Source organism: Chelonoidis abingdonii, chromosome 14, assembly GCF_003597395.2.
Source record: "Chelonoidis abingdonii isolate Lonesome George chromosome 14, CheloAbing_2.0, whole genome shotgun sequence".
Lineage (NCBI taxonomy): Eukaryota > Metazoa > Chordata > Testudines > Testudinidae > Chelonoidis > Chelonoidis abingdonii.
Genome location: NC_133782.1, coordinates 35,246,171 through 35,259,598, shown reverse-complemented (window position 1 = coordinate 35,259,598; position 13,428 = coordinate 35,246,171). Strand labels below are relative to the sequence as shown.

Here is a 13,428-nt window from a genome sequence, read left to right as displayed (position 1 = left end):
TCTGTCTGTCCCCTGCACCTTTCTGTCTGTCCGCCCTGTGCCCCCTCTGTCCGTCTGTGCATCCATGCGCCCATCCCTACCTCCCCTGCACCCTCTGTCCGCCCCGGGCACCCTCTGTCCATCCGTCTGTCTGTCCCCTGCGTCCGTGCATTCCCTGTGCCCACTGTCTGTCCATGCGCCCCTGTCCGTCCACCTCCTGCAGCCTCTGTCCATCTGTCTATCCCCTACACCTTTCTGTCTGTCCGCCCTGTGCCCCCTCTGTCCGTCTGTGCATCCATGTGCCCATCCCTGCCTCCCCTGCACCCTCTGTCCGCCCCGTGCACCCTCTGTCCGTCTGTCTGTCCCCTGCACCTTTCTGTCTGTCCGTCCATCCGTCCGTGTATTCCCTGTGCCTTCTGTCTGTCCATGCGCCCCTGTCTGTCCGCTCCGTGCACCCGCTGTCGGTCTGTCCCCTGTACCTTTCTGTCTGTCTGTCCGTGTATTCCATGCGTCCCTGTCCGTCCGCCCTGTGCACCCTCTGTCTGTCTGTCTGTCCCCTGCACCTTTCTGTCTGTCCGTCCATGTATTCCCTGTGCCCTCTGTCTGTCCATGCGCCCCTGTCCGTCTGCCTTCTGCAGCCTCTGTCTGTCTGTCTGTCTGTCCCCTGCACCCTTCTGTCTGTCCGTCTGTGTATTCCCTGCACCCTCTGTTTGTCCATGCGCCCCTGTCCGTCCACTTCCTACAGCTTCTGTCTGGCTGTCCCCTGCACCTTTCTGTCTGTCCGTCCATGTATTCCCTGCACCCTCTGTCTGTCCATGAGCCCCTGTCCATCCACTTCCTGCACCCTCTGTCCGTCTGTGCATCCATGCGCCCATCCCTACCTCCCCTGCACCTTCTGTCCGTCTGTCTGTCCCCGCACCTTTCTGTGTGTCCATCTGTGTATTCCCTGCGCCCTCTGTCTGTCCATGGGTCCCTGTCCGCCCACCTCCTGCAGCCTCTGTCCGCCCTGTGCACCCTCTGTCTGTCCCCGCACCTTTCTGTCTGTCCATCTGTGTATTCCCTGCGCCCTCTGTCTGTCCATGCACCCCTGTCCATCCGCCCCATGCACCCTCTGTCTCTCTGTCCCCTGCACCTTTCTGTCTGTCCGTCCGTGTATTCCCTGCGCCCTCTGTCTGTCCATGCGCCCCTGTCCATCCACCCCGTGCACCCTCTGTCTCTCTGTCCCCTGCACCTTTCTGGGTGTCTGTCCGTGTGTCCATGTACCCCTGTCAGTCTGCCTCCTGCAGCCTCTGTCTGTCCGCCCCGTGCACCCTCTGTCCATCTGTGCATCCATGTGCCCATCCCTACCTCCCCTGCACTTTCTGTCCGCCCTGTGAACCCTCTATCCGTCTGTCTGTCACCTGCACCTGTCTGTCTGTCTGTGTATTCCCTGCGCCCTCTGTCTGTCCATGCACCCCTGTCCATCCGCCTCCTGCAGCCTGTGTGTCTCTGTCCCCTGCACCTTTCTGTCCATCTGTCTGTGTGTTCCCTGTGCCATCTGTCTGTCCGTGCGTCCATGCGTCCCTCTCTGTCCATCCCCTACACCCTCTGTGTTTCCATCGGTCCTCTGCACCTTTCTCTCTGCCTGTCCATGCCACCCCTGTGCTCCAAGTCTGTCTGTCCATCTCTCCCTGCCCAGCACCGTGTGTCTGTTTGACCCCTGCAGCTCTATCTCTCTGTCCCGTGCACCCTCTGTCTGTCTGTGCATCCATGCACTCATGTCTGTCCATCCCTACCTCCCCTGCACCCTCTGTCTGCCTGTTCCCCAGCACCTTTCTGTCTGTCCGTTCACCCATACCCTGCAGCCTTCTGTCTGTCTGTCTGTCTGTGCATCCCCTGCACCCTCTGTCTGTCTGTCCATATGTCTCACGTGTCCCAATGGAGTTAGTCCTGATTTACACCCTGGGGAAAGGAGAACCCTGCACTGTCTTCCTCTCAGCCTGGGACCTGACCCCCCTCCCCGGATTCTCTTGTGCCTGTGGGGGATGGGGGTGCGTGGAGTCAGGAGGTGCCGTGCGGGGAAAGCCAGCTGGGCACTGTGTTCTGGGCAGATTTCAGAGTGGGGAAGGGGGAGGAATTGAGGGGAGCAGGCTTCTCTGCCCCCTATAGCTTTGGGGGGATGTAGGAACACCCACTATAGATATAGCAGAGGTCTCAGGTTCCTGTATAGATATGGGAGATGTCACTGGTTCCCCTATGATTTGGGGGAGCTGCAGAAGCTCTGGGGTGCAGGGGGCTCCCCTGGCATTGCCCGCCAAGGTCTGACCCTCTGTCTCTCTCTCTCCACAGGGGACACAAGTGATGAGGCACCCCCATCCTGCCCCACAGAGCTGGCTGCCCACCGGGACACTTGTCACCCCAACCAGCCCCTTCCCTCCTCCTCCTCTTCAGCCAACGGGCAAGACAGCGCTGGCTCTTCCTCCTCCTCCTCCTCTTCCTCCTCGGAGCCCCGGCCCGACAGCCCCCCAAGCATGGAGACAGAGACGGGTCCTCTGGCCAGCAACCCCTTGGCCCCGGAGCCGCTCCCTCCTCCACCGCCACCGCCGCTGGCTCTGCCGGCTGCTCCCCCGCACTCTGGGCACCTCAACATCCCCTTGATCCTGGAGGAGCTGCGGGTGCTCCAGCAGCGCCAGCTGCACCAGATGCAGATGACGGAGGAGATCTGCCGGCAGGTGCTGTTGCTTGGCTCCCTGGGGCAGCCGGCCGCCTCAGCCCCCGCCCCAGAGCCAGCCTCAGGGGCCTCCCACCAGGCCAAGGCCCCCTTGCCCGTCTTCTCCATTAAGTCTGAGCCAGTGAGGACCCAGGTGTCAGGCTCCCCAGAAGTGCCCAAGCCCACCTTCTTCCACCTCTACCACCCTTTCCCTGGCAGCGCCAGGGGCCCCAAAGTGGAGCCCATCCTGGCCCCGGCATTCCCTTCCACGGGACTTCTGGCCGCCCAGTGTCTGGGGGCGGCGCGGGGCCTGGAGCAGGCCACCTCCCCAGGGCTGCTGCGGCAGAAAAACGGGGCCGGGGGGGCCGAGGTGGGGCTGGAGGAGAAGCCAGGGGGTCGGCACAAGTGCCGCTTCTGTGCCAAGGTCTTCGGGAGCGACAGTGCCCTGCAGATCCACCTGCGCTCCCACACGGGCGAGCGCCCCTACAAGTGCAACGTCTGTGGCAACCGCTTCACCACCCGGGGGAACCTCAAGGTGCACTTCCACCGGCACCGGGAGAAGTACCCACATGTCCAGATGAACCCCCACCCAGTCCCCGAGCACCTCGACTACATGCTGACCGGCGCCGGGCTGCCCTATGGCATGTCGGTGCCGCCCGAGAAGGCTGAACCAGGCGAGGAAGCGGTGCCCCCTGAGCGCAAGGGGCTGAGTGCCACTGAGAGTCTGACGCTGCTCTCGGGCACTGCTGCCGGGGGTGCAGCCGCCGCTCAGACCCTGCCCATCTTCAACAAGCTGGTGCTGATGAAAGCGGCCGAGGGGCGGGGCAAGGGGGACGAGAACACGCCGCCAGGGAGGGAAGCAGAAGGAGCACGGGTGCCCCTGGGCAAGCTGCCCAGCTGGGCCCTGCTGGCCAACCACTTCAAGGCGGGCAGCACTGGCTTCCCCTTCCCCTATGTGCTGGAGCCGGTGGGAGCCTCCCCCTCGGAGACCTCCAAGCTGCAGCAGCTGGTGGAGAAGATCGACCGACAGGGGGTCTCGCCCGGAGCTGGCCCGGCGGCTCCCTCGGCCTCTTCGCCGCCCTCCTCTTCCTCCTCGGGGCCCAACCAATGCGTGATCTGCCTGCGGGTGCTGAGCTGCCCCCGGGCACTGCGCCTCCACTACGGGCAGCATGGCGGGGAGCGGCCCTTCAAGTGCAAGGTGTGTGGCCGGGCCTTCTCCACCCGGGGCAACCTGCGGGCGCACTTCGTGGGCCACAAGGCCAGCCCGGCTGCCCGAGCCCAGAACTCCTGCCCCATCTGCCAGAAGAAGTTCACCAATGCTGTCAGCCTCCAGCAACACGTCCGCATGCACCTCGGGGGCCAGATCCCCAATGGAGCCCTGCTGCCCGAGCCCCCTGCTGCCCTAGGGGAGGGCACCCGCCAGCCCGAGGTCCCCGCCTCGCAGAGGGATGAGGAGGAGCTGTCTGAGGAGGAGGAGGAGGAGGAGGAGGGCAGCGATGAGGACTCACTGGACAGCAGCACGGAGAAGGCCCCGGGGGGCTCAGAGGGGGTGTCCAGCCCAGAGGAGGAAGCAGCCCCGGCTCACACCAAGGAAGAGGAGGATGCTCGGAAGCTAGAGGTGGGGGGAGCAGCCGATCCCAGCGCCTCGCCTTCTGGGGGAGGGAGCCCCCCACCTGCCATGGAGGGAGAAGGAGACCCCAGCACCCAGAAGGCAGAGGGAGGAGGAGACAAAGCACAGGAGGGAGAGGAGGAGGTGGCAGCAGGGGCTGGAGCCGAGGAGCCACGGGCCAGCCAGGCCAAAGAGGGGGTGGCTCTGGCCTGTGGGGTCTGCAAGGAGGGATTCCCCAACGGGGCAGCACTGCGTAAGCACGCCCTGGCAGCCCACCACCAGGTAAGAGAGCCCCTGCCTCTCCCCACCCCACCCCAAGCCTGTCCCCTGCCTCTCCCTGCTCAAACTTCCCCCATCTGCCCCTGCCTTTACACAGGGTCTCCCTTGAGATGTAATGAGCTCCCCTGTCTGTCTCTGTCCCTGCGGCAGGTTCCCCTGGGCAGCACAGCGTGGAGCTGCAGCATAGCACGGCGTGGCCGGCGTCTGGTCCCAGAGGCCCCAACAGCACTGGGAGGCACAGCAAAGCTGCAGGAGTTCCTGGCACGGGATGTGCCGACCCAGCTGGTGGGGCCCCTGTCCTTCTGGAACCAGTACACTGCCTTCATCGCAGGGGGGGCGCTGGCTGCCAAGACCTGCCGGGGCCCCCCCATCACCGCCACCCCTTCCTCCTCTACTGCACCCCCTGTACTTTTTGGCCCAGCCACTGCGCCCAGCAAGGCGGCCCCCACTGAAGCCAAGGAGAAGCAGGCAGGAGGACTTCCAGCTGCAGGGGAGGCTGCCCCAGAGAGCCAAGGCAAGGCGGAGAAGTAGCCAACAGGCCCTCAGCAGGTAACATCCCTCCTCCCCCGGGGAATAAAAAGAGGAGGAGTTTGACCCCAAAGTCCAGCCCCGCTGTGATGGGGGGCTGCCCCAGAGACACAGGAAATCCCCCCACCCTTCGCAGCCATGGCACGGCTCATTCCCTGCTTTAGCCACTTCTTGTGGGGCAGGGAGCTGGGAGGGTGGTTGATGGAAAGCATGGGGCCAGGGCAGACTAGAGGTCACTTGGGAGAGGGCTGGGGTAGGAGGTTGCTTGGTGGGACAGATTTGGGGTCAGAGGTCAATCAGTAGGAGGGCTAGATGTCAGAGGTCATGCCATCAGTTTGGGGGGTTGTGCAACCCCACTCTCCCCAGCAGTTCTGTCCCCTAACCCCGTCTCTCTCTCTCTCTCTCCTCCAGGGGGCACCAGCCCTGGCGTGCTGCAAGAGGCACCAACCCCCACAGGGGGATCAGGCATCGGGGACACGGCCCCCACACAACTTTAGTGGCATTTTAGTCTTTTGCTTTTACCATAGCTCAGAGGGGACTGGGCGGGAGGCAGGACCCTGGCGCAGGGACCAGGGCTCGTCCCAGCCATCTTGGACCCATAGTGAAGCGCCCTCTAGTGTAGAACAAAGGCCCAGCTGCTCTGGCCAGGGTCAGCAGGACTTTGTCTGTGTCCATCATTAAAGCAGTTTGACAAATCCCCAGAGACTCGGGTCTTATTCTTCCCAGGGAGGAGATGGGGCGGGGTGAGTAGGGAGATTCAGACGTTTCTCTGTGTCACACACATGGCCGGGCTCATCCCCTCCAGCAGAGGGCAGCGCGCATGCGCGCGCGCACATACACACATACGGTAGGGCTTGTCCCCTCCAGCAGGGGGCAACAGAGACACACACACACAAACAGCAGGACTCGTCCCCTCCAGCAGGGTGCAACAGGGACACACAAACACAGCAGGACTCATTCCCTCCACCAGACGGCATCAGGGGGATGGACACACACACACACACACAGAGCAGGACTCGTCCCCTCCAGCAGGGTGCAACAGGGACACACAAACACAGCAGGACTGGTTCCCTCCAGTAGGGGTCAGCAGGGACACACACAGCAGGGCTCATTTCTCCAGCAGGGGGCAGCAGGGCCACCCCCCCCACACACACACAGCAGGGCTTGTCCCTTACAGCAGGGGGCAACAGGGTCACACATGGCAGGACTCATCACCTCCACCAGGGGGCAACAAGGACATGTACACACTTGGTCTCATTACCTCCAGTGTGACTAACGAGGCAGGCCCATGTGGCTGGGGGCTGTAACATGCTCATGTTCTCTGTGGGTCAGCACTGCGGGGGCAGGGGGGAAAGGGGGTCGCACACACTCCCCAGTGGATTACAAGTACTCCCTGTCTCCAGTCCTGCTCCACAGCTCCAGGCCCAGCATTTTTCCCCTCCCCTGCCAGTTTCACATAATGCTCCTGAGCTGCTTAAGCCTGAGCCAGCCAGAGCTGCTTGGGAGGCCTCTGGTGTGGGGAACGTCGAGCCAGCACTAATCCCCAAAGTTGTTCTCTCCATTCCTTCTCCAGCTTAGCTGTTCTTCCCTCCCCTCCTACCTTGCCACCCATTTCATTTTCCCTCCCTCCTGCATCTGCCAGCTCTTCCTCTCTCTCTCACCTCTCCAGCCCCTGCACCAGGGCAGAGCAGCCTCCCCATCAGCCTAGATGCCATGTTAAAATCAGGGGGAGGGAAGAGTTCTTTACCCCCAGGAGGGAGCTAGGGCTAGATTCACGGACAGTGAGTCTGTGGGGAACTGGGACTGGAACTCAGGGGTCCTGAAACCTAAGGTGTGACCCACCTGGCAATCTAGGGCTCCCCTTGGCTCCACATGGGGCAGACACCCAGGGATGTGTTTTCTGCTGCACCAAACACTCCTGCTGCCCTCCAGATGTGGCTGCATGTTGGGGGAGGGGAGTGCTTGGGGACACAAAGGGACTGGAGGAATGGCAAATGTTATCCTTCAACCAGCCTAAAGCACACCAGGGAAAGGAGAAGCTGCAGCAGAAAAGGGAGCAGGGTTATGCCCCCATCCCTGCCCAGAGCTGGTCACTATCACTGGGTTTGTCGGTCACCCCCAGGATCGGATCAGTGCAAGACGCTCACTACCAGGCTCCTTTGTGCCAGTGACCAAGATGGCTGCCTCCACAGGTCCACTGCATTGACAAGGCTTGTGGCTTGGGCAAGCAATGCTCCAGTGCCAGTAGCCAACATGGTCGCCAAAACTTCACTCTGAGATTGCCACGTCCTCTATTCACCACCTTGATGGTGACCAATGGGGGGGGGGAGCTGCCACCTCGGATGGGGGCCAGACACCAACATGGTTGCAAGCACTGCCCTGTGAGGGGGTGAGTAAGGCTCTGCCAACCATCAACGTGGCTGGTGTGGAGTCGAAGTACAGCCGACACCAATGACCAACAAGGGCCAAAAAACCTTTCTGCCAGTAACAAGATTGGTGGGTAGGCGCCTCTGTGCCAGTAAACAAGATGGCCGCCCAGACATCAGTATTCGTCACTAATTAAGATGGCCGCCAACTATGCCCCAGTCAAAAATGGCCGCCATGGAGGCTTCAAAACCAAGATGGCCGTCGATTGACAGTAAATAAGATGGCTGTTTTTTAAAACCACAGATAACCAAGATGGCGGCGTTCAAAATTACCCCTAACCAAGATGGCCGCTCTGTACACACATCCATAACCAAGATGGTCGTCGCTTGCCAGTATACGTGATGGCGGCGGCGGATTCGCAGTGTGGGCAGAAACAGGAACTGCTCGCTTCTTATCTCCATCCCCCCGAGGCACTTCCGGTTACTCCTGTCCACGCGGTCCGCGTGAGCAGCATCGGTCTGGCCGGTGCCCGGGGCTGCCTGAGCGGGGAAGGGCAGCGGGGCTGGAGACCGCGCCCCGGGCCGGACCATGTCGGACACGTGGAGCTCGATCCAGGCCCACAAGAAGCAGCTGGACTCGCTGCGGGAGCGGCTCCAGCGGCGGCGGAAACAGGATCCACTGGGTGAGCGGGTGGGGGGCGCGGGGGTCAAAGGGCAGAGCGGGACCATGGAGTTCAGGGGTCAAAGGGCACGGGATCAGGGGCATTGGTGATGCAAGGAGGTCAGGGGGCAAAGGGCATGAGGGGGCAGTGGTGACACCAGCAGGATTCCCGGGGGGGGGTCGGGGGGTCAAAGGGCAAGTGGCATGAGTGAGGGACTGGGGCCTAGAGATACCAAGGGGTCGGGGTAACTAGAGAAGGTGAAGGCACAGTGGACATAGGGGCCGGTGGGGATTGGGGTTTGGCCGGGGTAGCGGGGGCTCAGGGAGCTATCGATGGGGGCGGGGGGTGCAGGCTAGATCCCTTGGTTGTGAGACCCAGGAGCACTGTGAGGGACAAATGTCAGCAAGGCCATGACTGGATCAGGGGGGGCATGGGGCACTGCGGCAGGGGGAGATTGGGAACCACGAGGCAGGGGCAGAGGGTGGCTGCATCAGTAACAGAAGCAGGACCCCTGTGTTGGGGTCAGAAGTTAAAGGGCATTTTTGGCACAGGGCTCAGGTGGTCCCCAAAGGGCACTAGGGCATAAATGTGCTGGGGATACAAGGGGTAAGGAATCAGGATGCATTGGGCAGCAGGAGAAGCCATGGGGTCGGGGCACTAGGGGAGTCGACAACAGCTGCAGCAGGGACCCACTGGCACAAGGGTGAGAGGCAGTGGGTGAGGGGGCAGGACCAATTGGCTGGAGCTGCAGGGAGAAGTTGGGATGCGGGGGGTTGGTGTAGTGGGTGAGTGCTGGGGAGGTTGGGAATGGGGGTGTCACCTCTCGATACTCAGACATCACCAGCATCATCCCATCTCTCTCCCTAGACCTCAGGAACCCAGAGCTGGCATCACCTTTCCGCAGCGACAGCCCGGTGCCTGCAGCCCCCACACCCAGCAGCGCAGCTAGAGAGCTGGCCACTGACCCCGAGCTGGAGAAGAAGCTGCTGCATCACCTCTCGGACCTGGGGCTGGCGCTGCCCACCGATGCCCTCTCCATCTGCCTGGCCATCTCCACGGTGAGAGCCCAGTCCCTCCCACTTGCTGCCAGTGCCCTGGGGCCCAGCCTCATTCCCCTCCACCACCTGTCCATGTGAAAACACACCCGCAGTCCCCCAGCAGCACCTGCTCTGTCAACTATTTGCTGTTCCTTCGTTCCCTGGATTGGCTGATCCTCTGACATGTCCCTCATCCTCCCTCCAGTTTGACCATCTCTTTCCCCAGCGGACCCTGTCTCTCCCCCTGCCAGGCACTGGGGTAACCCCATCTCTTCACACTTGCCCCACCCTGTGATCCTGTCTGTCCTACAGCCGGAGGCCCCTGTCACCCAGCGCAGCGTGGAGAGCCTGCTGCAGAAGTTTGCAGCTCAGGAGCTGATTGAGGTGCGCCGGGGGCTGCTGCAGGATGACGAGGAGCAGCCCACTCTGGTCACCTATGCTGACCACTCCAAGCTCTCTGCCATGATGGGCGCTGTGGCTGAGCAGAAGGGCCCTGCTGAGCCGGGCAGCACTGGGGGCCAGAAGCGCTGGGCGGAGCAGGATGCTGGGGGTGCTGTTCCTTCCCCAGCCGGTGCTACCCCCTCTGCCTTGACCACCTCAGAGCTGGCCAAGGAACCGGCGAAGAAGTCTCGGAAGCAGGCATCAGACCTGGATCTGGAGATCGAGAGCCTGCTGAGCCAGCAGTCCACCAAAGAGCAGCAGAGCAAGAAGGTACCACCTGGATCCTAGCCTCAACACAGGCTGGGGGCCCAGTGCTGGGGGATCTCGCCGTGGTTCTGGGAGGGGAGTGGGGTCTAGTGGGTTAGGGTCAGGGGCTGGGAACTAGGACTCCTGGGTTCTGTCCCTGGCTCTGGGAGGGAATTGGTTCGGAGCAGTCATGATCCCAACCCTGGCCTTGGGTGGGATCCTGAGACCTTTTTCTTTGGACCAATACAGTCTGTCTCCTTTTCACACCTCATTAACATTTAGTAACATTCATTGGTATAGACTGTTGTGACCATATATGAACCCTTACCCACTTTCCAGCACTTGAGGAAGGTCTGCTAGACCCCCATTATTCCCACAGGGAGGGGCGGGGGAGACTGGGAATCAGGACTCCTTGGATATGGGAAGGGAGCGGGCAGAAGGGAACCCCGGATTCCTGGGTCCTTCTCACAGCTCTCCCCACACCCTAGGTGAGCCAGGAGATCCTGGAGCTGCTGAACACAACCACAGCCAAGGAGCAGTCAATTGTGGAGAAGTTTCGCTCGAGGGGCCGCGCCCAGGTACAGGAGTTCTGTGATTATGGCACCAAGGAGGAGTGTATGAAAGCCACGGACGCTGAGCGGCCCTGCCGCAAACTGCACTTCAGGTGAGAGCCTGCCCTGGGGCTGGGAGCCAGGACTCCTGGGTTCTCTCCCTGGCTCTGGGAAGGGAGTGGGGCATGATGGGTTAGTGCAGGGGGGCTGGGAGCCAGGACTCCTGGGTTCTTTCCCTGGCACTGGAAGGGGGGTGATCTAGTGGGGGGAACGGCAAGTTGGACATCCGGACTCCTGGGTTCCATGTCTGTCATATATCACTGTCCCCCCCAGGCGCATCATTAACAAGCACACAGATGAGTCTTTGGGCGACTGCTCCTTCCTCAACACCTGCTTCCACATGGACACCTGCAAATACGTCCACTACGAGATTGATGCCTGCACCGATCTGGATGCCCCCGGGGGGCGTGACCACAGTGCTGGCCAGGAGCTGGCACTGCCCCAGGCGGTGGGTGGGGACCCCAGCATCGACCGCCTCTTCCCCCCACAGGTATCAGGGTGGGGAGCAAGTGTCTGGGCGAATCAATTCCGGGGGTGGGGGGTTAGGCAAGAATGGGTATGGGACAGCAGGGCTGGTGGCAGCATTACAGGGGTGGGGCTGTCCAGTCTCCAGGGAAGGGTTTGGGGTGGGGTTCCAATGGGGGGGCCGAGTTTCCTGCTGCCCCATCAGTGGCTAAAGGCCGTTCTCCTTGGGGATAGGGGCAGGTAGTTTTGGTTTCTCTCTGAACCCCCCCCCCATAGTGGATCTGCTGCGACATCCGCTACCTGGACGTCAGCATCCTGGGTAAGTTCGCGGTGGTCATGGCCGACCCGCCCTGGGACATCCACATGGAGCTACCCTATGGCACCCTGACTGATGACGAGATGCGACGCCTCAACATCCCTGTGCTGCAGGATGAAGGGTTCCTCTTCCTCTGGGTCACTGGCCGGTATGCTGGGAGGGGGCTGAGCCTGTGGGTCACCAGCTGGCATGGGGGTGGGGGGAACAGCTCAGCCTCTGGGTCACTGGTTGCTATGGGCGGGGGGGGGTGCACAGCAGAGGCTCTGGGTCACTAGCAAGCACGGGGAGGCAGGTGAGCCTGCCAAGGAGCCTGGGGTGGGCCTGGCTGCAGAGGTCACTGTGTGGCTATGGGGGGAGCTAGACAGGTTGACATTGTGTCTGAGCCAGTTCAGCATCTCACCCCCACCTGCTGTCCCTGCAGGGCCATGGAGCTGGGACGCGAGTGCCTCAACCTCTGGGGGTGAGTGTCTAGTCAGTCTCCCCTCCCCCACGCCCCCCCGACTAGCTGCTAACCCCCTCCTCTTCTCCCCAGGTACGAGCGGGTGGATGAGATCATCTGGGTGAAAACGAACCAGCTCCAGCGAATCATCCGCACGGGGCGGACGGGGCACTGGCTGAACCACGGCAAGGAGCACTGCCTGGTATGGGGGAGCACTGCCTGGGACCAGCTTAGATGGGGGGTCGCCCCAGCTCCTGGCTCAGCCTCTCTCTCTCTGTCCTGTACAGGTGGGGGTCAAAGGGAACCCCCAGGGCTTCAACCGGGGCCTGGACTGCGATGTCATCGTAGCTGAGGTAGGTTCAGCCCCTCCCCATGCTCGGCGAGGAGTGGCTAGGGCTCCTTCCCTGCTTCTCACATCTCCCCCGTGGTCACCCCCTTTTGCAGGTCCGCTCCACCAGCCACAAGCCAGACGAGATCTACGGCATGATCGAGCGCCTCTCTCCCGGCACCCGCAAGATCGAGCTCTTCGGCCGGCCACATAACGTGCAGCCCAACTGGTGAGCGCCCCCTCCCCCCCCAACTCCTACCGGGACCCCCTGCCTGCTAACCCCGCCTTCCTCTCTCTGGCAGGATCACACTGGGCAATCAGCTGGACGGCATCCACCTGCTGGACCCTGATGTGGTGGCCCAGTTCAAGCAGCGCTACCCAGATGGGATCATCTCCAAGCCCAAGAACATGTAGGGGGCGGAGGGGACGGGGTTATTTCGTAATAAAATGAGAAAACGAATGCTAGGCCTCGCTCGCTGGGCACAGGCAGCTCCCAACTCCTGGCTCAAGGGAACTCAGGCCAGGCAGCGGGGCAATGTTGGGGCTGTGCCCCCCCCAACCCCAATAAGCAGCTCACAAAGCTCCAGCCCCTCCCACTTTAATCAGCTCCAGAGACATAGCCCAGCATAAAAGCAAAGTCTGTGCCATCACCACCTCCCCCCCACCCGCAGGGGCCATGATCCCCCTTGGTCCCCAGCAGTGGCTGTGCCAGGCGCTGCGCGTACTCAGAACAGGCTCCGTCCCGGCCGCGCCGCTCACTTCACAAAGACCACGCTGCTGTTAGAGTTGCGAGAAGCCAGCCAGGCTAGGAACACGTCCCTGCGAAGGGAGACAGAGCAAGCGTCAGCAGGTGGGAGTGAGGGAGGGGTGCCCGGGGACATGGGGGACGCGCAGCCCCCCCCCCCTCACCTGCAGTGCTTGACGACACACTCGCTGCTGCAATACTCATTGTCCCAGTCGCTGCTGCTGATGGGCAGGTTGTCACAGCCGGAGCGCACGCAGCGGGGCCGGGGCGACAGCCCCACGGGGGACTCGGACACCAGCTCCACGTCCATCTGCGTCGGGGACTCCACCTGGGCGGGGGGGAGGGGTCACTGGCTGCGGGGCGAAGGCCTGGGGTGTCTGCCCAAATCACGCCACTCCCGCCTCAGCGTGCTATGACCTCACGCACCCGACTGCACCCCCATGCCCATCTCATCCCCACACAGCGCCTCCCGCCTCAGCGTGCTATGACCTCACGCACCCAACATGCCCAGCCCGTCCCCACACAGCACACCTCCACCACCCCCTGCACCCAAACACTCCCGCCTCAGCATGCCATGACCTCACGCACCCAACTGCACTCCCGTGCCCATCCCACCCCCACACAGCGCCTCTCCCGCCTCAGCGTGCTATGACCTCACACACCCGACTGCACCCCCGTGCCCATCCCA

The 13,428-nt window shown here is 62.3% G+C and overlaps 4 protein-coding genes across 7 annotated transcripts in view; 3 read left to right on the top strand and 1 right to left on the bottom strand.

Moving 5' to 3' along the window:
- SALL2 (spalt like transcription factor 2) overlaps window positions 1–5,785 on the top strand; it is a 16,116-nt gene extending 10,331 nt beyond the window's left edge. Inside the window, exons 2-4 of the mRNA XM_032786024.2 lie at window positions 2,308–4,559; window positions 4,707–5,105; window positions 5,496–5,785. Coding sequence (XP_032641915.1) covers window positions 2,308–4,559; window positions 4,707–5,087 — 2,633 coding nt within the window. The 3' untranslated portion in view covers window positions 5,088–5,105; window positions 5,496–5,785. The remainder of the gene's footprint in view (window positions 1–2,307; window positions 4,560–4,706; window positions 5,106–5,495) is intronic.
- RAB2B (RAB2B, member RAS oncogene family) overlaps window positions 1–13,428 on the top strand; it is a 225,343-nt gene that overhangs the window by 187,356 nt on the left and 24,559 nt on the right. The window lies entirely within an intron of this gene.
- Window positions 7,923–12,455, top strand: METTL3 (methyltransferase 3, N6-adenosine-methyltransferase complex catalytic subunit). Of its 2 annotated transcripts, none has more exons than XM_032786026.2 (11): window positions 7,923–8,133; window positions 8,980–9,170; window positions 9,462–9,860; window positions 10,325–10,500; window positions 10,721–10,937; window positions 11,189–11,376; window positions 11,650–11,688; window positions 11,761–11,869; window positions 11,955–12,020; window positions 12,112–12,224; window positions 12,298–12,455. In XM_032786026.2, exons 1-11 carry the CDS (start codon window positions 8,040–8,042, stop codon window positions 12,407–12,409), a joined length of 1,704 nt encoding a protein of 567 aa, XP_032641917.1. In that variant the 5' UTR covers window positions 7,923–8,039; the 3' UTR covers window positions 12,410–12,455. The 2 variants fall into 2 exon arrangements, with proteins under 2 accessions (XP_032641917.1, XP_032641918.1); XM_032786027.1 differs by lacking the exon at window positions 7,923–8,133 and adding an exon at window positions 8,698–8,815.
- Window positions 12,578–13,428, bottom strand: part of TOX4 (TOX high mobility group box family member 4) — a 15,836-nt gene continuing 14,985 nt past the window's right edge. For all 3 annotated transcript variants that reach the window (XM_075072380.1, XM_075072378.1, XM_075072379.1), the window contains exons 7-8: window positions 12,905–13,068; window positions 12,578–12,814 (exon numbers count right to left, since the gene is read on the bottom strand). In XM_075072380.1, the coding sequence (XP_074928481.1) occupies window positions 12,751–12,814; window positions 12,905–13,068 (228 nt within the window). In that variant the 3' untranslated portion in view covers window positions 12,578–12,750. The remainder of the gene's footprint in view (window positions 12,815–12,904; window positions 13,069–13,428) is intronic.

Bases quoted from the DNA above. Each gene is read 5' to 3' on its own strand.
- METTL3 (XM_032786026.2), top strand. From the start codon at position 8,040: ATGTCGGACACGTGGAGCTCGATCCAGGCCCACAAGAAGCAGCTGGAC. The intron at 9,171-9,461 runs GTGAGAGCCCAG...TCTGTCCTACAG, and splicing joins TCTGCCTGGCCATCTCCACG to CCGGAGGCCCCTGTCACCCA. The intron at 11,689-11,760 runs GTGAGTGTCTAG...TCTTCTCCCCAG, and splicing joins GAGTGCCTCAACCTCTGGGG to GTACGAGCGGGTGGATGAGA.